Raw genomic sequence first — 22,490 nt, 5'->3', positions numbered from 1 at the left:
TATTAAAGGCAGACACTTCTAATCTTCGATGCATGTATACTGTAATATATTTACCCATAACATCTAACACGCAGAAAAAGCATTTGATATGGTTGAATTGGACCACCTATTCAACACACTGCACAAATTTGAGTTTGGCCCAAACAAACGTGCATGTATCAAACTACTTTATACCAGTCCAGAAGCCTCAGTTTGTATTAACAAAATTATTTCATGACTACTTCAAACCAGAATGTGGTACTCGAACAGGATGCCCCCTATCACCACTGCTCTTTGAAATCGCCATTAAGCCACTGGCTGTTTACTTTCAAAATGTATCAGAGGTAAAGAAGAGTACCAGAGAAGGACTTATAGGAAAATATCACTGCATGCAGATGATATGGTACCGTATATATCAGACCCACACAATTCCATGCCAGCAGTCCTAAAAGCACTGGCAGAATTTCAAAAGATTTCTGGACTCAAAATCATTTTGAATAGAAATGTGTTTTTTTCCAGTGAACTCCCTAGCACACAATATTAGACTGGACACCTTCCCATTTATCTTAGCAAATCAGTTTAACTACCTAAGGAGTACATGTCACAATGTAAAGCTCTTTTTCAACAAAATTTTGCTGTCTACATAGGAAAAATTAAACAAGATGTGAGAAGATGGTCTACCCTCCATCTCACATTAGCACGGAGGATTTTTTCCTATTTCAAAGCATTCCCATATACAGTAACACATATTTTTTTTTTTTTTTAAGTAATCAGAAACATCCATGCATCCAAAGGGTGGCTCTACAACAATCTAAAGCAAAAGGGGGCATGGCATTACCTTTCAATTTTATTACTGGGTAGCAAATACACAAGCCATAAGACCTGAGGCCTCATGTATAATGCTGTGTATAGAATAAAAAAAAAATTGCATATGGACAAAACTAGAAACATGCATACACCCAAAAAAATTTCAGATGCATATATAAGTAAACAAAGTTCTACATACTTTCCCTTCACAAATCCTAAATAATATAAATTTTAAAGCACACACACATGCCTGCAGCCCCACCCCGACTCCTCCCAGAATTGAGATTTGAATATGCAAATAGATATAAATAGCCCCTTCCGTTCAGTGTTTTGTTAAAACACAATGGCAAAAGCATGTGTAAAAAAGAATTTCAGCAAATGTAAAATGGAGTTCCTGCTCTGTGAATTGGACTCAAGGAAAAATGTACTATTTGATGACTTAAGCAGTGCTATAAACAACAAAAGGAAATTAATGGAGTGGCACAGTGTAGCAAAGGCACAAAAAAGCTCAAGTTCAGAAAGTCTCACAGTGCCCAAAAAAAAAGTGGTTGGTGTTAAAAGGTGATTCGCAGTCTACTCTCCGAGTGTCATACAAAGCGTATTAGGGCCACAGAGAGGAGAAAAAAAAGGGATACAGTGAAGAAAAAAAAGGTCTATGTCCAGATCAAAGTTGACTTTAATCTCCAAATTTCAACTTTACTCGTCGTTTATTTTGTCATTAAAGTAAAAGTCACCTTAAAATCAATGTTTAGTTTACGAGTTTCTCAAACCCCATCATAAATAATGTAGGACGATAAATGATTCATATTCTAAGTGTTCCCAGTCATTAATCGCTATAGGCTTCTTAAATGGGCTTTCTCTTATGCGGACAGGAGTGTGCAGGCAGTGATCACCACACAGAATATATTACATTCATGATATACAGCTCTCTGAACATTTTTGAATACTAAGATTTATACTTGATATTTTCATAACGAAATGCATTAAAGCATGTATGAAACATGTTGGGGCACAGTAGCACAGGAACAATCCCAGGACAGGGCGTATATGAGCATACAAATACACTAGTAGCGTCAATTTAGCATCATCAAATCCCTCATCCTGCATGCCTTTGGATGGAAACCGAAGCATGCAGAGGAAACATTTAAACTCCAGGCAGGGAATAACTATTTCTCCCATGTGAGGCCTGAAAACCATGAGGACTGATTTAGAGCATCTATGTAAGGTTGAATGCCCAGTGGGAACTAGGTGGTCTTTTGGCCGTGGAATACCTGTAGATTTTGTTTTTTACCTCCAGCCAGGAGAAATGAAGCTGGAGGTTTGTTTTTTTTTCTGTCGTCCTAGCAATTCAACCTTACCTTTATTTCTGTTAAATACTGTATAACATATTTGCCTAATCTTGTTTATGTTTTATATTAACTTCCATTTATTTAATTTTGTAAAACACTTTGAGCTACATTGTTTGTTTGAAAATGTGCTATATAAATAAATGTTGTTGTTGCTCCCAGATGGGAGCAGTCGGTGGGTAACTGATGTTCTGTACTATTTGAAATTGGAAAACACCAAACTCTCTCATAGAGGATCTGCTCAGGACTTTTTGAAAATCTGGCAGGATCTAATCAATAACATCTTAGAATAAGCGTCAATAATCGGGGTTGGAAAAGGATACTCTTCCTTCTTTGTTGCTTTAAAAATTTCCCTCTGGTTGTTGGCTCACCTCTCTTCCTCTAGGTTAGGGATTGAATTTTGGTTTGATAAGTTTGAATTGATTATATGGAATGCTATTTGCTTTAAATAAAATTAGCAGAAAAGTGCATTTTCCAAAAAGCCAAGCACTGCAAGAAAAAATTGATTAGGGAAGTTGTAGCCATATCCAAAAGTCATGTTTAGAGCATAAACTCATTACTGCTAATGGACAGCAAAGACCACATTGCTACACGTATTATGTGATTATACTTGAATATTAATACTTTGGTTTGGAGTGGAGAGAGAGAGGTTAGGAGCATGCGCCTGTGGTATAGCGGGTCCACAGCTCACATCAAAAAGGCCACTTTTTAAATAAATAATCGCTGCACTCGTGCCTTAGAGAGGAGGCATGGTATGTGTGGCTGTAGTGGTTACCGGGGTGATGCGTGATGTGGACGGTCCTCACTTAAGTGCACAGTTGAGGAGTTGTCCACATCTGTGATTGGCGCTGGGAGCTGCTAACTGCCACACCTGATCCACGTCCTCGTAATAAATAGAAGCGTGGGGCGGCTAGGGAAAAAAAAAAAGGAAAGGTGAACGGAGATTAAGAGAAGAAGGAGGCAGGAAGCAGGCAGCTAAACAGTGAGCCCTAGCAGGGTGTTTGGCCAACACCTAGGGCAGTCGGTAGTGGTCTCTCCTTCTGAGCGTGTAGTTGAGGAGCAGGATTGACCGGAAGAAAGATGGCTCGCCACAGAAGTCAGTGGGAGTCTGGAGGCTTGGGAGGTGGATACCCCAGCGTGAGCATGTCGCTGGGGAACCCAAGTCTCGGTCTGGGGAGAGCAGAACCGAAGCCAGGGATCGGGAAGCCTCCACACCAGCAGGCAGAGCAGGTCAGCTGCAGCTAGGGTGACTCCCCTGGTGCACTGCCTGGATGGGAGAAGCAGGGGAGTTGCCAGTCACCAGAAGAAGAATGCACCGGGCTTCATTTTTAAAAAGGACAGCTTCCAGCCATTGTTTTAACCTCGTTTTAAAAAGGATTTTTTCTGTTTATTGGATTTTAACCTTCACCAGTTCACTTGTTTTATTGGATTATTTATTTATAGATTTTTGTGATGCACTGCACTATTTACTTGAACACTTTGATTTTTCTTGTTTTAATAAAAGCACTTTTGCACCATCCCCTTGCTTTGTTGTGCCTCACTGTCTAGCTCATCTGTGACATTACCGACGGTGTCGGGTTCGAAGGCTCCCAGAAGCAAGATGGGAGCATGGAGCGAACCTGCATCATCACAGCGCCCACCACACGATTGAAAAAGGAAAAAATATTTTCTGAGAAAGTGTTTAATAATTGAATCCAATGATGTGTGTTCATAAGCTATTATAAAATGACATGTGGCTTATGTCTTTTGTTGGAGAAAGCAAAGTCCCCATCCCCCACTTCAAAACCAAACAATTTATAACAGTTATCACCTACTCTAAAATCAAAAATACGTAATTTACATTTCCAAATCCAACCAAACTAAAATTCTTAAACTGCTTATCTATGATTTTCAGGGTCTACAAGTTTTAACAGCATGAAGCTTTGCAAATCATTAAACCTATGTGTATGTTGTTTAGCTCACTGCTAAATTAAAATGCTAATCTTTTTCAACAGTCAGAGTTAATTCACAACACAGCAAGTTTACAGCTGCAGGCACTTATATGAATAAAGCAATGCCTCTCCAGGAGCTCGATGGACAAAACTGGCTCACCACTTGCCAACTGGCTGTCCATTCATGGGACAGTTAATAAAATAAAACTAAAATAAATAAAGTTCAAAATAGCAGAGGACTTCAGGTCACAGTCCTCTCTCAGGAAGAGAATAACTCGTTCAATGCAGGTAAAAGGTGAACAACTGTCTCAACCGGAGGTGTTTAAATAGCATGGGTCTTATTCATGTGCTTGTCCAATGAATCTGTACAGTGGCATCAATTTTAGAAATGTGGCACAGGTCTGTAAAGATGAAGCAAGTGGCAGTTCTGCTGGGTGTTTGCTAAAGACGGATCAACATGGGACAGGGAGGACTACTTTGCCCAGCACCTACCTACTGCAACCCTCACCCAGAAAAACAGAACAGAAATAAATTCTTGAATATATTATTGCACAATACAAGTATGTCCATTAGAGAAAGTACTCTAAAATGAACAGAAAGAAAATTCCTTCATCTGTTTCATGGCTATGCTGGTCTGTAATCTCCTTGTTTTTTTTCTAAATGCTTAACGATAAATGAATAAAAGGTAGCTGCACAACATTCATTACCATAGTGGATGCAGACATAAAAAGTGAAGAGTAGAAGAGGTTTCCAATCCTACCCCAAAGAAGAAACATGTTTGTCTAGGACTTCAATGAACTATATAATACATTCTTAAAAAATAAAAACAAAAAACTCTGCACCTTTATATTAATTGTAGGCATATTTCGACTTTACTCAGTTCTACCATAGGAAAGGATACACAAACACATTCTCATTGTAATTCATTAAAGAAAAAAATTCTCTTCATCCCAAAATGACACGAGACAGCAGTGTGCTCTTGCATTTAAGAAGTCAAAAGTGGAATCCTCAAGATTTACAATGCAAACCCTGCCACAGGCTCAAAATGCATTTTTAAACATGCTGTATAAACAAAAACCAAAGCACAATTCCACTGGAGAGAATGATACCAAATAACAGGGACTGAACCCAGCTAGACCACCATCTGGGGTTTACTTTGAGTAGAATTTGCATGTTTTCCCCAGGGACTACAGTTTGAGTCTAATTATTCCAAAGCCACACTGTTGGTTTGATTAGCAAAACTAAATTGTTGCAAGTATAGGTATGTACTTATGCATACCCCACAATGCACTTCCAACCCAGACTGCTTTGTGCTTTGAAGCCACATCAGCCAGAATAGACCAATTCCCTTTGATTATTGGAGCCCTGCATATGAAGTAAACAAATGGGTAGATTTCATTTTGCTTTTAATTGATGAACTACTAATCCTACTAAGAGGACCACATTTGAGTCTTTTCATGGTGTTTTACTTGTACTTTGGTAAAAACAACAAAACAAAATAATAAAAAAAAAAAGGTCCAATTTAAACAAACTGCTGGTTATGTGTACTTCACTTATTTCTTTCTTATATATGCCTGGCTCAGAAAATTCCACGAAGCCATCATTCTTGTATGCATACCTTATGATGCTTAATTGGCTAAGCATGATGTTCTATGATTTTGAGAATTGTTTAGAAAATTCTTTGTTTCTTCATCAGAGCTGAAAGAAAGTCCTTTTACCTATAATAGGATGGGGTCAAGCAACCCAAACAAATGTGACCAGGTATCCAAGACTGCCCTACACCCTATATCCCACTGTCCTGGCTATGTGCCATTTAAGAATGTTAAACTGTCTGTGTGAACTGTTTTGTGACATTAGCCCTATCAAGAATTTTGACTTGTCACTGCTGAAAACTTGATTCCAGTCTATGTAAACTCAGGCTGCTATGACCAGTCAGTGATGGTGAACAGCAAATGGCAACGTCTCTGTAGGCGGTGAAAAGAAGTATACAGCACAGGTGTTGCTACAGCAAAAACTCACAATGGATAAATTTGTCGATTTTTTTTTTTTATTAACCTTAACTTAGAATAGCATTTTAACAGCAATCAGCCAACAATTGTTGGCAATAAACAGCCAATAATCTACCTATTACTGAAGCCATTTAATGATTTTAATGTATATTGGTTGGAGTCTGTCCTGAAAACATCAGGTAGAAGACAGAAACAAATCCTAGATGGGTACATGACTGGCAGGTAACATTTCAATTAAAATCAAAACCATACTTGAAAAGACAGGTACATTTTTAATGTATACACAACTTGTATAAAAGCTGTAGGAACTGCCTAAAATCATGAATTATACACCAGTCACCAACATTTAAACCACCTGCCTAATACCATGCCCACTGATTGATTGTTATATCCAGCCTTGCTTGGCCGCATTTACTCTCCACCACAAGACTTAATATAGGCAGAGAGAGGGCTCCGTTTCCATACACGTCTATGTTACTAAGGCATCTGAATAGTTCAAGCCACTTCCTCACAGGTGCACTCACCAGTCCCTGCAGCCATTTGGTATGGGAGAGCGTAACCTTGTAGATAATTAGCCACATGAGACGGAAACACCTTAGCTTCAATGTTCTGGGGAGAAGAGTGTTAATTTTCTTAAGGTCACTAATTGTGCCATGCCTGATTTGTTCCACCTGTTTGTGATCTTTGAAGTCTATGGTGTACCAATGGCCAAGGATTTTGATGGGCTTCTCTGGGATCATTGGTATTGGCTCATTGTTTATGCAGAACCCCTTGTTGGTGAGCTGGCCTTTGACAATGGAAATGTGGGATTTGCTGGGATTCTCTCTATTTATGCCCATTTGATGTTTTCTTGAAATTTATGCAGCAGGCGTTTGGTGCATGCTTTTGTTGTTGTAACTGTCACAATGTCATCCATGTACGCCTTGATTGGAGATGTAGACCATTTTTCAGACGTTCCCCTGACCACCCACTGTGATGCTTATATGATGAGCTACATCATCATGGTGAAGGCTAGGGGAGAGATGGTGCCACCCACCATTATACCAGTCTCAAGCTGCTGCCAGGTAGTGTTACTGTCCTATGTTGTAATGCAGAATTGTATGCCATAGAAGTAGGCTTTGACCAGCTTTGTTATGCCTTCTGGGACATGGAAGTTGAATGCTCCCCACAGAACCTAATGCGGAACTAACCCAAAGGGATTGGGCAAGATCTAGGAAAGCCACATGCAGATCATTCTGTTCATTTTTGGTTGTCTGTACCTGGTGCCAAATGATGTTAGCATGTTCCAAACATTCTAAAAACCCACCTATCCCTGCCTTCTGCACCGATGTATCGACATAGTTGTTATTCTACCATGTCGCTGAGAGTCTTTGGGCCACGACACTGAAGATCTTTCCTTCCATGCCCAGAAGACCGATCTGGCAGAACTGGTTAATGGTTTTTTTTCCTTGGGAGTCAATATTGATGTAAAACGCTTAACAGCTCAAAAACATTTCAAAAGGTACAAAGAAACAAAAAGTAGCCCAAGATATTGCTTAAAAGGAAGAAGTCCAAACCCAGGACCTTTAGCCTAAACTCATTTTAAGTAGAAGTGTAGAATTCTTTGATAAATAACATTTAAAAGTATACGTGCAAGAAACATGCTTTCCCTAGCTTGGTCTGTAAACAGTGTGGAACAGCTGCAGGATATGCTCGAAAATATAGCCTGTTCACTTTTGATCTGAACTAAGGATAATGGATAACAAGCTGTATACATTGATTATCCAATAAGAATTAAATCTGATCATTGTTTGAAATTTCCTACTTCCTTTAATCTATGGCAAGCGAGTATACAAAATGCAGCTTCCCAAATAAGTACATATAACCTCAAAATGTATATAATTTCTTCAGATGTTTTTTTTTTCCATGACAGAACTAGATAAAGGTAGAGTAGGTTAACTAGCAACACAAAGATTGTCCTTGTCTATTTATGTCTGTAACAGAAAAAGGCTCTTCAAAAGCTCAGTATGTATTTGTATTTAAATTATTTTTTCACCATTGCTGTGAAAGCAAGAAAAATAAATTGTTACATCATGTTCTTTTAAATAATGTAATAGTTATGGTATAAAAGCAGACACGATGAAAACTACATTCATATATTCAAAAATGTAAGTAATTCAATTTTTTGCCACAGTATGTGGTATTTCGTATACAAAATACTGTATAAATGAATACTAAAAAAATGAGACATGGTACAACAGTATTCAACCTGTAGATAGACTCTACAACAGACACATTTAAGACAGCTGCAAAAGACTGTACTTATTCCACAACATAATTCAGAAACCACTTTGACAAACTGTTCCCCAATTTTTTTTTCCTGGCTAGATGGAACTGCTGCATTGGCGGACAACCTAAAATGTAACACACATGTGACAGCTGCTTTTAAACATCTTGTTTTGTTTTCCACTGTTTTAATCAAATGCCTCACAACTATTGCCTCTCCCAGATGAAATCTTGAAATGCTGACATGAGAAGCTACCTGCAGAGTAATCTATCTATTGGTAAGAACAAAATACCCAGCAATAACAGGCTGACCACTAAAAATACACCAGTATGACAAACGTATAAAGTGCTACATTTTACTAAAAGTGTGAATGTCTACTCTTAGAAGACATCTGCATATAATCTGAAGACCTCAGTTACAGATCCCTCAACTATACTGTATAAAATGTGTTGAGATAAAGAATAATTTTATTAGTTAATTATTATAAAACAAATGTGGTTCTAGATCGGGGATGGGCCCGTTGGTCCTGTAGGGCTGCTGTGGCTGCAGGTTTTTGTTCTAACCCAGGTTCTTAATGCGAAGTCAATTATTGCTCATAAAGCACTTATTTTTCAAGTGACTGTTTGATGCTTCATTTTAGTGATATTGCTTGTTCCCCACCCTTAATTGCTTATTTTAGTCTTAAACAGCTAAATGCGCCATTTTAATTGCTCCTTACTAGCAATAACATGCAAATGACAAAGGAGCAAGCAGTTCAATTTCTAACTTTTTTCCATTTAAACCTGTGTGTGTTCATCATGCACTATTTGGTTTAATAAAACATACTGAATATTATCCGATTTAGGCTACAAATCATCTGGATGATATCCTTAGAAAGGAAAAAAAATCTATAAGAACCTACATTGCAGACTAACAAGACAAAATTGAATAAGGTCTGACATTGGCAAGGAGTGGTTTCCAAATATACAATTGAGTTGTAACAAAAACCTGCAGCCCGCCAGGACAGATATTGCCAACCCTGTGTTCTACAAGATAAGCCTAATTAATTTTTTTTTAAAATAGCGTAATGGTGAGAGAAATAATTATAAAATGATAAACCAATGATCAAATCCTTCCAAAGATAACTACAATCTTTTCTTCTTCTTCTATATAAAACATAGCAGACCTTTTCCAACTCAGGCCAATGAGACACTTATTCCATGTCAGAATTAATATAGTCAATAAATAAGACCTACCAATCAGCAATTAGAAATATTTTAATATATGTACATACAAAAGAACATTTTCCATTTTAAAAAGTCCCAACTATTCCAGAACAAAACCTTTGCATTTTTACGAAGTTCCAATGTCACCTGTGGCATCAAAATACCCTTGTGGTGCAATAGTATAGACCTCAGCCAGGTTTCCACTCTAGCTAGCAGGGATTTGTCAGTTAATCCACATTTTTGCCTCTCTTTAAACAAATGTTCAAAATACTAAAAGTCATGGAAATAGATGTATATTGCACAGTGGGCTGTTTTTGTGTCATATTTTTGATTCTACACACATCCACTTATTCTAAAAAAAAAACCTGCTGAAGCAAATGTTCCTCTTTCTTATTGGAATATTCATTGTTGGTAGTGGGATTTAGTGATTAAAACAATCCAACTTGGAACTCCTACAGCACAGGTGCAAATGCGTGCAACATAATGGAATTTTTTTTTTTTTTTTGCAGGTACTGGATGACAATACACACTTGTGTTACATGTTAGACAATAATAATATACAAAGTAACAAAAGTGATTCACTTTGGGTCAAAGAGCAAGTTAGAAAGGACTGAACCAGCCAAAACATAGTGTTATAAATTTACAATTCATGTGACCCCGGTCTAAAATTTGACTGTAAATTTTACAGCTCTTTAAGGTATAACAGTTGTTCAAAACCAAGGTCTTTATTGTGTTCACAGCTTCATGATATAAGAACACCACAAGGCAGGATGGAACGACATGACTGTTCAAGACCAGAAAACACAATGAATGGATGGATAATACAGCTTCAAAAAATCCAAATGAAATCCCATACCTGTTTGTCTTTTCTTGGAATGACTTCAAACTGAAATATTGTTTTTACGAAAGTTCAAATAATGTATTATTTGATATTTACAATGACATGGGAAATATTCTTTAATATACCTCTGAACATTTAGGCTAAGTCTTGTTATTAGTATCCAACAGCTACAATTCTGCACTGGTAGTGTTTTTTTCCCCTCATTAAGCCCTGAAACACTGCTTTAATTTTGACCCATTAGGAGAACATAAAACTGACAAAACAATATTGAACTGAGTAATCTGCCCTAACAAAAGCTTTTTTTAAAAAAAAACTCATTTTAAGCTGTTTCCAGATTGACACAAAAAATTTTAAAATATACCTTACAGACATTTCCATCCAACATAAATACAAGTGACTCTTTTCTGACAACTTTTAGCACAACAGGCTTCTGCCACCTCAGTAATTTTTGTTTCTCCCGTTGCTTTATGGCAGTGAGATTCCACCCATGAATTGCAAGCACATATTCTTGGTTAGCCTCATCCAGAGACGAAACAAAAGGAGTGATATCAGAAAGCAGAGCACCAAAGTTTGAAGGCAGTGAAGATGTGATTCTGGCAGCATACAGAGGTTGTTACTGTTTTTGTCAATTTGTTGTCCTTACTGCATTCAGGTGATAATAAGTGTTGTGAACAATGTCTGCGTAGCTGCACAATTTCCCAATCTAAACTTCTCACATGCTGACAGTTTTGCAGCTGTTGAATATTAATAGCCTCTGTGATAATTCAGGGCATATAATGAGGTTAATGACCCAATTCTGAATCCTAATAACATGTAAAGACAGCAAAACACTTAAATAATGTGAATACATTTTTTTTAAATGCATCTTTTTGTCACAGTCATCAGCTGTTATTACACCTGATCAGGTTATGACAGCAGTCCAGTCATGTCTGTCTCACAGATTAGCAGCACCCCCAGAACAACTGACAGAGGGTCCCAATTATCACTGTTTAAAGAGGGGCTCTTGGGCTTTGATTTTCAAGCTGGCAAGGCTGTCTGGATACCAGCCAGGTATCCTCTTATAGGTCTGCAGGACACAAGCCACTAATTCCCTTAGGAAGGGATGTGCTCACCTGCAGGAGAAAGTGAAGTCTAGTCTAGGCTACCCAGTGAAGCTTATTTCAACCATAACACTCACTAGTAAGATGTAGTTTAAAACTGAAGAATGTATGTTTTACTTGGCTAAGGTTTCAGAAAAATAAAACAGTTGCTGGACCAAAAAAAGGACAGAAAAAAACTGCAACTAGAGGCTACTTTCAAGGAAAACATACAAACAGAGACACTGGTTGGCAATCCTTTCTCAGACTTTGATTCAAATTCTTGCCTGGATACTGTCTGTGGGGGGTTTGTGTACTAACTACCCTGTAGACTCCTCCAGGATTTCTTCCTCTCTTTCACCTAAAGGTGCATGGATAGCCTCCAAATCCCCAAGACCATGCATCGCAACAATTAACGAATGAACACATAGACAAGAAAAAATAAAACTCATTCATAATTTAGAACCCACATGTACTCACCTCACCCCACCCCAAATACACAGCTGCATCTACAGTAGCCAGGCCCCCTGTTCTGAGAAATGGAAAGGAGTCCATTACAAGGTAGGTTCACACCACGCAAATGTAATGTAGGAATCATCACAAGAGAAGTCTTTTGACTGTAGGAGGAAACTCACATAAGCACAGGGAATACATGCAAACTTTATAATGAAAGAGCCCTTGCCCATAGCATACTGCATTGTGTGGCATGCAACAACATCTTCCCTTGACACAGACACTTGAAACAATTCAAACCTGTCATGTCGATGCTACCGTGAAGCAAACGAACAGCCTTCTCTCTATCTTGTCTTCTCGTATAGCGTGGAAAACGATTACTCCCTCCTCTACAATTTTTGTGGAAAACTACTGTTTTGCTCCGATGTGCCTATTTCCCTCAGCACACAAGGCAGAACCGTTAACTTCAGGTACTGCTGGCAATCGCTTAATAAATGTGTCAACACATGGGGGAACAGGCAGCCAGATTGTTTAAGAGACGAGCATGAGACAACAGTATATGTGAATGGTGACAGCGAAATTAAAACTCCTGCTGCTAATAACATAATACAGCAGAAACTGCAGGAGACGAATCAGACGGGCTACTGTTCATAACTAAAATATTAAGAATGACAATGCCGAGAAAAGCACTTTTCTCAATATGTACGATATTTGATGTGGTTACCATCGTAAATGGCTTAAATGCCAGCTAAACTGAAGAGAGTACCTGTAACTGCGCCAATCCCAGTGCAGCCAAAAACAATGGCAGTGTCAATACTAATCAGATCGATGGTATAAGCTCACACGTCTACTGAGAATAATTATTGCTATTTAAATGGACACACGACTAAGCTCTGCGTAGTTTTTCTTTAGAACACATACAAGAATTGTATCCCAGCAGCGGAGAAGCTGCTCTTAGAAAGCCCGACGCAGGCACTCCGCCAGACCGCGGCGAAGGAGCTGCTGCTGCTGGCCGCGAAGGATATGGATGCGGACACGGTTGCCGTAGACACGTTGCCCGCTTCCACGCGCGGCAGCCACATACACACCAACGTACCACCAGGCGCGTGTGCTGGCTCAGCCAAGAGTGGCTGCAGCGTCCACGAGTCGCCACCACGTCGCGTCAGGCATGGCCCACACACGGCAGCAAACAATTCAACACAGAAAGTAAACGAGTAAAAAGTGAAGAAGCAGGACTTACCTTATTTTATGCATCTCGCCGTCGGAGGCCTGAAAAGAATCAAACGAGATTAGATAAGCGAGTGAGCAGCTGCGCGGGCGCACGCACTCCTCGCGCGCCTCCGAAGCTCTCGGACCAGCGGCGGCATTGCACGCCTATCTCGCTCGCAGACAGCGGAGTATGCGCGGCACGGGACACAACTGGCTGGCAAGTAGCTGGAGGGGTGCGCTACGCGCATGAAAAAGGGGGCGTGGTCTCGAGTAACAGGTGTGAAGATCTGTTGAATCCTACTGGAAGGTTCCGCCCACAACTCCCCCAACCCTTGTATATACTGTAACAAGCATTTTAGTGTTTACTCCATCTTTTAATATAATACGCTGAAGTGGATACTTGAGAGTAGTTAGAAATTAGTGTGCGTCCCGTCCTGGTAGCATCGATATTGTTGGGTGTGCTCCACTGGGCACGCATATCATCTACATCTATTTGCTTATCCAAAGCGACTTACAAAAGAGGTGGACATAATCGAGTAAGCGATTGTCAAACACGAGACCAGAGATACAAAACCATATTTCTGACTCCATTAATTTGCCAAATAGTCTATATGCCAATAAGTCTATGTCCTCACGTACCTAATCATTACAAACACAAGCTTAGATGCATCCTGCCATGACTTATGCCTGCCTTTGGGACAATACCCGTACATTCAGAACACACAAAACAAAGAGACACACTTGCTGTCAAGGTGTTGGCAGACTTGCTTCAGAAAGTATCGACAAAGTATTTCGCAATGTCACAAGCATGCAAATTTTTTTTTGTTTTTTATTTCACCTTATACAATTTCTTGTATTAGGAATTTGCTAGTTTTCGCATACCCCTTGGGGTCAGAGCGCAGGGTCAGCCATTGTACAGCGCCCCTGGAGCAATTGAAGGTTAAGAGCCTTGCTCAAGGGTCCAGCAGAGTAGGATCTCTTTTGGCAATGACGGGGATTCGAACCAGCAACCTTTGGGATACCAGCGCAGATCCTTAGCCTCAGAGCCTCCACTTCGCACTATTTATATAAATATTTATTGGGCGCAGAATTTATAATGATACACGATGCTTTTCACAGATCTGACGTTCATGTATTGCATTTGCATTGCATCTGTAAAGACTTAAATCCAAAGCAATTTATACATGTATGTATGCATTCATTGACGTTGGCACAATAGTAAGCACTGCTATCTCACAGCCAGGATCGTCTTTAACATTTAGGGCAACTAGGCGGGCGTCTATGGCAGCAAAATGTAAGGAGCTACTTTTTTAAAACAATACTAACCTTGACGTACGACACACTCCGACTCAACGCAACTGCCCAACCCCATTAACCCGACTGTATTATTTTATAACATTTTCGCTTACTATGAATGCTTGGTCTTTAAATAAATCGCTTTTAGTTGGTTAGAAAAACGGTATATACATTGAATTAATTATTAATAGCACCTGAAAACCTACATAAGTCCTATAAGGGGGTCTTCTACATCCCGGGACGCACCGCACTCATCTTCACAGTAGTCCACTTTAAACTGAACGTCTTTGCTTTTGTATTGTTTAGGTGTAAATTGGCCGTTTTACATTTGTTTTAGCACGGTTTCAACTTTCAATAAGCGTTTTCCTTATCTTTTTTTCATCCATATATCTACATTGCGTTGATGCAAAATTTTGGACACAAATATATTTTTCTTTGCGTTTATTCTCTTATTTTGGAGGTACAGTACATTGCTGTTACGGGTGGTCTTAGAAGGATCGCTAATGTGTCTTTTACGTATCCTGCTAGTATTTAACAATCAAAATATACCAAGGCTGGAGTTCTACTTCATCGCTGAGCTGGTCAGAATACACTTTACAATCTTGACATCTCTTGAATATTTAACACTATGCTTATTATACTTGTTTTACATTACTGTCCATCCATCCATCATCCATCGTCTAACCCGCTGAATCCGAATAGAGCCAATCCCAGCCAACACAGGGCACAAGGCAGGAACCAATCCTGGGCAGGGTGCCAACCCACCGCAGGACACACACAAACACACCCACACACCAAGCACACACTAGGGTCAATTTAGAAGCACCAATCCACCTAACCTGCATGTCTTTGGATTGTGGGAGGAAACCCACGCAGACACGGGGAGAACATGCAAACTCCACGCAGGGAGGACCCGGGAAGCGAACCCGGGTCTCCTAACTGCGAGGCAGCAGCGCTACCACTGCGCCGCCCGCCATCCATTATCCAACCCGCTATATCCTAACTACAGGGTCACGGGGTCTGCTGGAGCCAATCCCAGACAACACAGGATGCAAAGCAGGAAACAAACCCCGGCCAGGGCGCCAGCCCACCGCAGTTAAATTACTATGATAGTGTTATTTTATATTGATATAATCAATTGAATAATTTGAGTAGTGAAAGATCCAGAAAACCTCATCATAATATGGACCAGTAATTTGTGTGTTTGTTAGATAATATAAAATAACAGAATCTAATATAAAAAAATGTTACCTGTCAAAGACAAGTAATAGAAAACAGCTAAAAATATTTGATATCCTGCTAAAAGAAGCCACTGCCATCAGGGAATAGTGCATTGTGGTCTAAAACAGTCATTAGGTAGGTTCTACATGTCAAAGTAACATCCACATAATGCCAGGACCCAAGGTTTTGCAGAATAATATTGCCCAGAGCATCATGCTGCCTCCATTGGCTCAATTTCTTCCTATAGTGCAGTCTGCTGCCATTTCTTCCCCAGGTAAAGAATGCACAAGCACTTGGTTGTCCACATGATCTAAAAGAAAACACGATTCATCAGACCAGGCCTCCTTCTTCCATTGCTCCATGGTCCAGTTCTGATGTGGACACGAGTCAACATGGATGCTCTGAACAGTCTGCTGCTACACAGCTCCATAAGTAGCAAGCTGCAATGCGCTGTTCACTCTGACACCTTTCTCTTGTGGCCAGTATTGTTTTTCAGCAATTTGTTCTACAGTAGCTCTTCCATAGGATTGGACCAGATGGGCTAGCCTTCACTCACCATGCACCTCAATTAACCATGGGCATCCATGGTCCGAATTGCTGACTCACCGGCTGTTCTTCCTTAGACCACATTTGGTAGGTATTAACCACAGCACACTGGGGACACCCCACAAGACCTGCTGTTTTGGAGATGCTCTGTCTCAGTCCTCCAACCATCACAACTTGGCCTTTGTCAAAGTCACTCATATCTTTACGCTTGCCCATTTTTTCTGCTTCCAACACATCACCTTCAGAAACTGACTGTTCACTTGTTGCCTTATACAAGGGTGAGTGAAAAATTATCTGCACTCTGGCCATAGAATTTATTTTAATCAAATTTCAGAAAAGACAAATACATCATTTTTCAACATAATCTCTCTGCTTTTTAATACACTTTGTCCATCTGTCAAAAAGCTTTTGTATTCCTTCATTAAAAAAATGTTTTAGACTGAGCTGTGAGCCACAAATGCACCACTGTCTTCACCTCTTCATTAGATGTGAATCTTCATCCTTGTAGGGCTTCTTTCAAAATCCAAGTCTGTAGTGGATTATTGCATAGGCAGAGCCATTGCTGATTTGTAAAAGATTGGCCACATCATCTACTGTCACTCATCCATTCAACAGAATCATTTTATCTGCGCACTCAATGTTGTCATCAGTCGTGGACGTGGACGGGCATTCAGGTCCTTCTTCATGGCTGAAACTTGTGCATCCTTCTTTGAACTTTTTATCCATTCATATACACTTCTTCACGACAAAACACTTTCTCCATACTGTGCACAAAGTATTTGATAAATATTGACACCAGGCACACCCTTAGACCACAAAAAATGAATCACTGCACATTGCTGTTCTTTCACGCAAACCAAAAGTGGGGGAACCATTGTTTAACGCATCGCAGTTACAAATAATCTGATGTAACACATGCACACCAGCACAGCAGTGACTGGGGAGACAGGGACCTCATACAGAAAGTGATGATAAGACAGTGCTGCCAACAGAAGTTTCAATATTACCGGAGTGCAGATCATTTTTGACTCATCCTCGTATATTCCACCCATTGACAGGTGCCATTCTGATGACATAATCAATGTTTATTCACTTCACCGGTCAGTAGTTATAGAGTTGTAGCTGATCGGTGTATACATACAGTGTCTTCAAAAAGAATTCAGACCCCATCACTTTTTCCACATACTGTATTGTTACATTGCAACCTTATGCTAAAAGCATTTAATTTCATCTTTATCTCATCAAAGCACACTCAATGCTGATGGTATGGCATGTGATTAATGGGTGGTGGAATTTACAGCTTCACCTAGGGCAGCACAAAATGCTTGAGTAGGCCCTCCTCATAGCTCTTGAAGATCCTGCCAGTGTGATTTTTGTTTATTCTCCCAGTGTTTGAAAGCATTTTCCAAATGGTACTCTGAGTTTCCCCCCAAAGACATGCATGTTAGGTTAATTAGCAATACTAAAATGCTCTGAACAGGCTTAGCAGTTCTAGGCTGTTTGCACTGGTCGACACAGTAGATCCTTCTTTCACAATCCACATTCTTCTATTTCTCAAGATTCCTACACACACTTTTAATTTGGCAAACTATTTATTAATATACACTAGTTAGACATTATTGGTGGTCGCTGTAAGTCACACACAATACAGACAGTGGACACCCATCACATTATTTTATTTTTTGTCTGAATGGTCTGTCATAATCCACAGCTGTTACTTTGTAGAATTTTCTTAAGCATCCATGTGGTGTGTTTTTCTTTTCCTTTTATGCTTCTGTCTACTCGCAGCGCCAGTTGTGTTAGTGACTTCAGGCCACCTAAAGTGGTCACCCTAGAACTGACACCCCGCACAGGCTTTACAGTACTGCCTCACATTACATGAAACTCTGCAACCAGCACACTTGCAGCCAGAATTGCTTGCCGTGGGGGGAAACAGCTAGGTTCAAGCTTACCTTTTGACATTTGTATAGCTTTGTTCACTTTTCCCCCTGTTAACTAAACCTCCCACCACAGACAAAGGACTAATTTCCCTCTCTGGACAGGTCACCCTTGACTAAGCCCAGTGATTGCAGTCACTCAGAAGAGGCACTTTGTCCTGAACTGTTTTATATTCTCATTTTGTGGTATCCCTTATGGTTTTATTTTCTGATGTTTTCATTTTTTTCATCTGTATTTAGGATTCCACTCTTGTTTTTGTTGCTGACCTAAAAATTGACCCATTGTGAATCATTTTTTGATTTTGGTTGTGCTTTTTCACAGATATCTGCTCTATCAGGTGTGTATGTATTAATTTCAGGGGGCAATTTAATGTGCAGAAGTACCCTTGTAACAAAGGTTGGTCCTATTAGTATAGGTCACTGACATATAAGAAGGATTCTAGATCTCAGATATCTCCTCTCACAACATGCATATACACAAAGAAGTATTCATTTAGTCTTTGAAATGACACTTTTTTAGAGCAAAACCTCAAAAGCTATCATTAAATTCAATTAATTAATTCTTTTTATGAACTTGGTTATTCTAATATAGAATCACATGACAACAGTGCCAGTGCCTATAGCATCAGGTGCATGGCAGATATCATCCTCAACAGGGTGCCAGTCTATCACAGGACATATTTGCTCACACAGACCAGTCCAATTTAAAACTAACAATGTGCATGTATGTGGCTGTGGAGAAAAAAAGCACACAGCAGAGAGATGTGGAGAGAAGATGTAAACTCCGCTGAGACACTGACCCGAGTGAGATTTGAATCTAGGCTTTTACAGCTGATGAGAAATCAATGCTAATCATTGTGCCAACCCAGTTTAATTCAGTTGATTCTTTTATTGAACCTTTTTTTAAGCAGACAATCTTGGAGTGCTGCACAAGCTGGCAAATTCAAAAAGTGTACATGTTCTATGAATAAGGGAAAATACAATCAAGGCAATACGCTAAATAATAAGACACAGAATGAGTATACAAACTACCTATAGAGATGCAGTACACAAATCATGCACACAAACCTACACATATAGAAATCACATACACTACTTTCATTTTAACAGTCTCCTCCTAGCTACATTCTTTTTTTTTTTTGCCTTACCACTTGACAAGTAAGTGCAGGCTTTAATTCATAACACAAGATATATTAAAACACAGACATATTTTGTTCAAAAAATACTAATCTGACATATCTTCCACACAGAGACACAATTATAAATCCTGCAGTTTTAGGTTATTTATTGCCTGCCCATCACATACAGGCAAACACTTAGATGCTTTGTAGCTGCACATTCAGACTCATACACAAGCAATACATAATGACAGCCACTTCTCAAAAATCACATTTTACATAATTCATATGCTTAAATGCCATACACAGGCAAAAACTATACAAACTAAAACAGTATAAAAAGCACTTCCTAACACTCAAAACTTCTATCTTTGCAAAACACAGTCACATCTACATGCTACAGACTCAGCCCTAATCCACAACAAGATTAGAAACTTTCAACACTTTTAATAAAACTTACCCACATTTTTCGGATCTGTGGAGAGGAAATCAAGACAAATGGCTAATGTTACCACAGTCCCTCTTGCTGTAATTTTTGCATTGTCTCCATTGTTTGTTTTTAATGCCAATAAAGTGAAAAAAACTACCCTAAAATAATGTTTTAATATGTTGTGACCTCTCAGGTTATGTCTGAGTCACTAAAAATTAGCTTTAGGTTTAGTCATCAACAAAGAGGCAATGCTGTGTGCGATGGCAGATAACTCAGATGTCATTGCGATTGTAGGCTTTGAGTCGAGTGCTGCTGTGGGTACTAGAGGAGCTGAGTACCACTCACGGTGAGGCAGCGTGCATGGCAATGACAAGGATTGATCCCTTTCTGCCATTTAAAGTTATGATGTGAGCTGAAGCTAGTCAACATATGTTGTAAATTTAACACTTCTAAAATGTGTTTTATTTTCAAACACTTCTATTGCTACAGTAAAGAATTATGCTATGAGACACTCAGTTTTATTTTAAGTTGTGTGCTGAGAATGCACTAGTCGGAAAGTGATTCTTAATGTCATATTGGAGATCATCATGGGGTTCCAAGGTAGCAAGCCCATGTGGATCCTATATGGGCCAAAGTTTGTTTATGTGTGACCCATCAATGGTGTACCCAAGGATCATATGGGTATCATGTGGGTTTACTACTCTATCCCTGTAGTGGGAATGAGCAAATAACCTGCACAGTTTAGGAGTCTCTGGCCGGGACACCATGTACTTAAACATGAAGTGACCATTTAAAGTAACAAGAAGTTTATTCATTCACTTAGAGAATTTTGGCTGATGCCTTTATCCAAGGCAACTTACTACATTTGAGAAAAACAATTGGTTACATTTCTTTTATTTTTCCAGTTGGGGTACAGGCAGGTGAAGTGACACAGCATCAGGGATGGGGTTTGAACCCACAATTTAAAGGTTTGAAATCCAAAGCCTTAACTATCCATCCATCCATTTTCCAACCCACTGAATCCGAACACAGGGTCACGGGGGTCTGCTGGAACCAGTCTCAGCCAACACAGGGCACAAGACAGGAAACAATCCCAGGCAGGGTGCCAACCCACCGCTGCCTTAACTAGTACACTACAATTTTATTAAAAGAACAGCAGCACATTTTTTTCCTGCACAAAATATGATTTTGCAGGCTATGAAAGTTTAGCTCGAGTGACTTTTTCTTGGTATAAAATTTGGTGCAATTTAAATTACATTTTGAGCTTAACGAAAGTTAAATCTAAAAAATGTTTGTTATTCTGTAGTAAATTTTTCTTCTGAGTGTAGCATATTTGATAAAAGGCTTTGGACTTCAAATCTTGAGGTTATGGATTTACGGTAAATCCTGTTACTGTCACTGTGTGACCCTGAGTAAGTCACTTCACCTGCCTGTGCTCCAATTGAGAACAAAGCAAATGTAACCAATTGTAAGTTACTTTGGTTATGGGTGCAAGCCAAGTAAGTAAACGTAAGGTTAAATATGCTTTATTAGTTTTAAATCGTTGCTTCAGGCTTAGGTTATCAAGACCAGGGGTCTCAAAACAGACTTCGGGTTTTGGGGGGCTCAAATTGTCCAGGTTTTTCCTTGCTCTCAGCAGACCTAAACCAGACAATCAGTAACAGTGTAGAAACCCAAACGAGCCCCATATGATTTACTTTGATCGGCCTCCTTTGGGCCACCCATATTTTAGTTCATATTGGACATATTTGGTGCCCAGGGTTACCTATCGTCTCTTATATAACAGGGGTGGCCAACTCTGATCCTGGAGAGCCACAGTGACTACAGGGTTTCATTCTAACTATCTTCTTAATTAGTGACTATTTTTTGCTACTAATGAACTTCATTTGATTGATTTGATATTTAAGACTCAGACCCTTTAAATCAGGGCTGAACAGTGGCTTCAGGTTTTTCTTCTAACCCAATTGCTTTATGGGAAATCATTCATTGCTGATGAAGCACTGATTGCTCAAGTAACATATTTCTGCTTCATATTTGTTGTCTCACTTGTTAAGATTTTGAAACCTTAATTGCTTATTTTAACCTTAAACAGCTGTATTCATTGTTTTAACTGCTCCTTATTAGCAATAAGATGCACATGACAAAGGAACCAGCAGTTCTACCGCTAGCTTGTCTCCAGTTCCACCCATCTGTATTCATCATTCACTATTTGGTTTAATGAAGTACTCAGAAGAAAACTGAAGAGAAACTGAAAAACTGAAAATTACTCATCCATACCCATTTTAGGCTTCAAATCACTTGGATGACACATTTATCATTAGAAAGGGAAAACAAATCTATGATTTAAGAATGATCTGACATGGTAAAGTTAAAACATTAACAGGCAATGAAATTAAATAACATCTGTCATTGGTGACGATCGGCTTCTAATTAAGTAACTGGGTTGGAACAACAAACTGCAGCCACTGCAGTTCACGGCTCTCCAGGAACAGAGTTGGCCACCCCGTTATATAATTTGTAACAAATAGTTTGAGATTGACTCTTTCTGATAAAGCAAAAAATCTAAGTAGAATGATGTCTGATTCTCTGTGTATGGAGTGAGAAAATGTAAATCACTCTTTCTGCTGTATTTTATATCATTAGCACTGAATGAGTGTCTTTCTCTGCTACATGTCACAAACAGAATGCATTGACTGCCTTTATTACAATGTTAGTCGTCAGAAAACTGTGGTTCTTTGTTCAGCAGAATGTGTCATGAATACAATGGGTGCATGTGTCTCCCTTTGCTTTTTTACTACTTTTGAGTAAAATATGGTTCCT

The 22,490-nt window shown here is 39.3% G+C and overlaps 1 protein-coding gene across 3 annotated transcripts in view; it reads right to left on the bottom strand.

Annotated features, from left to right (window-relative positions):
* The window catches only part of LOC120519094 (brain-enriched guanylate kinase-associated protein-like), a 99,922-nt gene extending 86,584 nt beyond the window's left edge, over nucleotides 1–13,338 (bottom strand). For 2 of the 3 annotated variants that reach the window (XM_039742190.1, XM_039742192.1), the window contains exon 1: nucleotides 13,154–13,338. In XM_039742190.1, coding sequence (XP_039598124.1) covers nucleotides 13,154–13,167 — 14 coding nt within the window. In that variant the 5' untranslated portion in view covers nucleotides 13,168–13,338. Of the gene's footprint in view, nucleotides 1–11,940; nucleotides 11,984–13,153 lie in introns of those variants that run through there. The other variant, XM_039742191.1, reaches the window with a different exon arrangement.
* Between the last annotated feature and the right edge of the window lie 9,152 nt (nucleotides 13,339–22,490).

Source organism: Polypterus senegalus, chromosome 18 (genome assembly GCF_016835505.1).
Source record: "Polypterus senegalus isolate Bchr_013 chromosome 18, ASM1683550v1, whole genome shotgun sequence".
Lineage (NCBI taxonomy): Eukaryota > Metazoa > Chordata > Cladistia > Polypteriformes > Polypteridae > Polypterus > Polypterus senegalus.
This window is presented reverse-complemented; position numbering and strand designations above follow the sequence as displayed.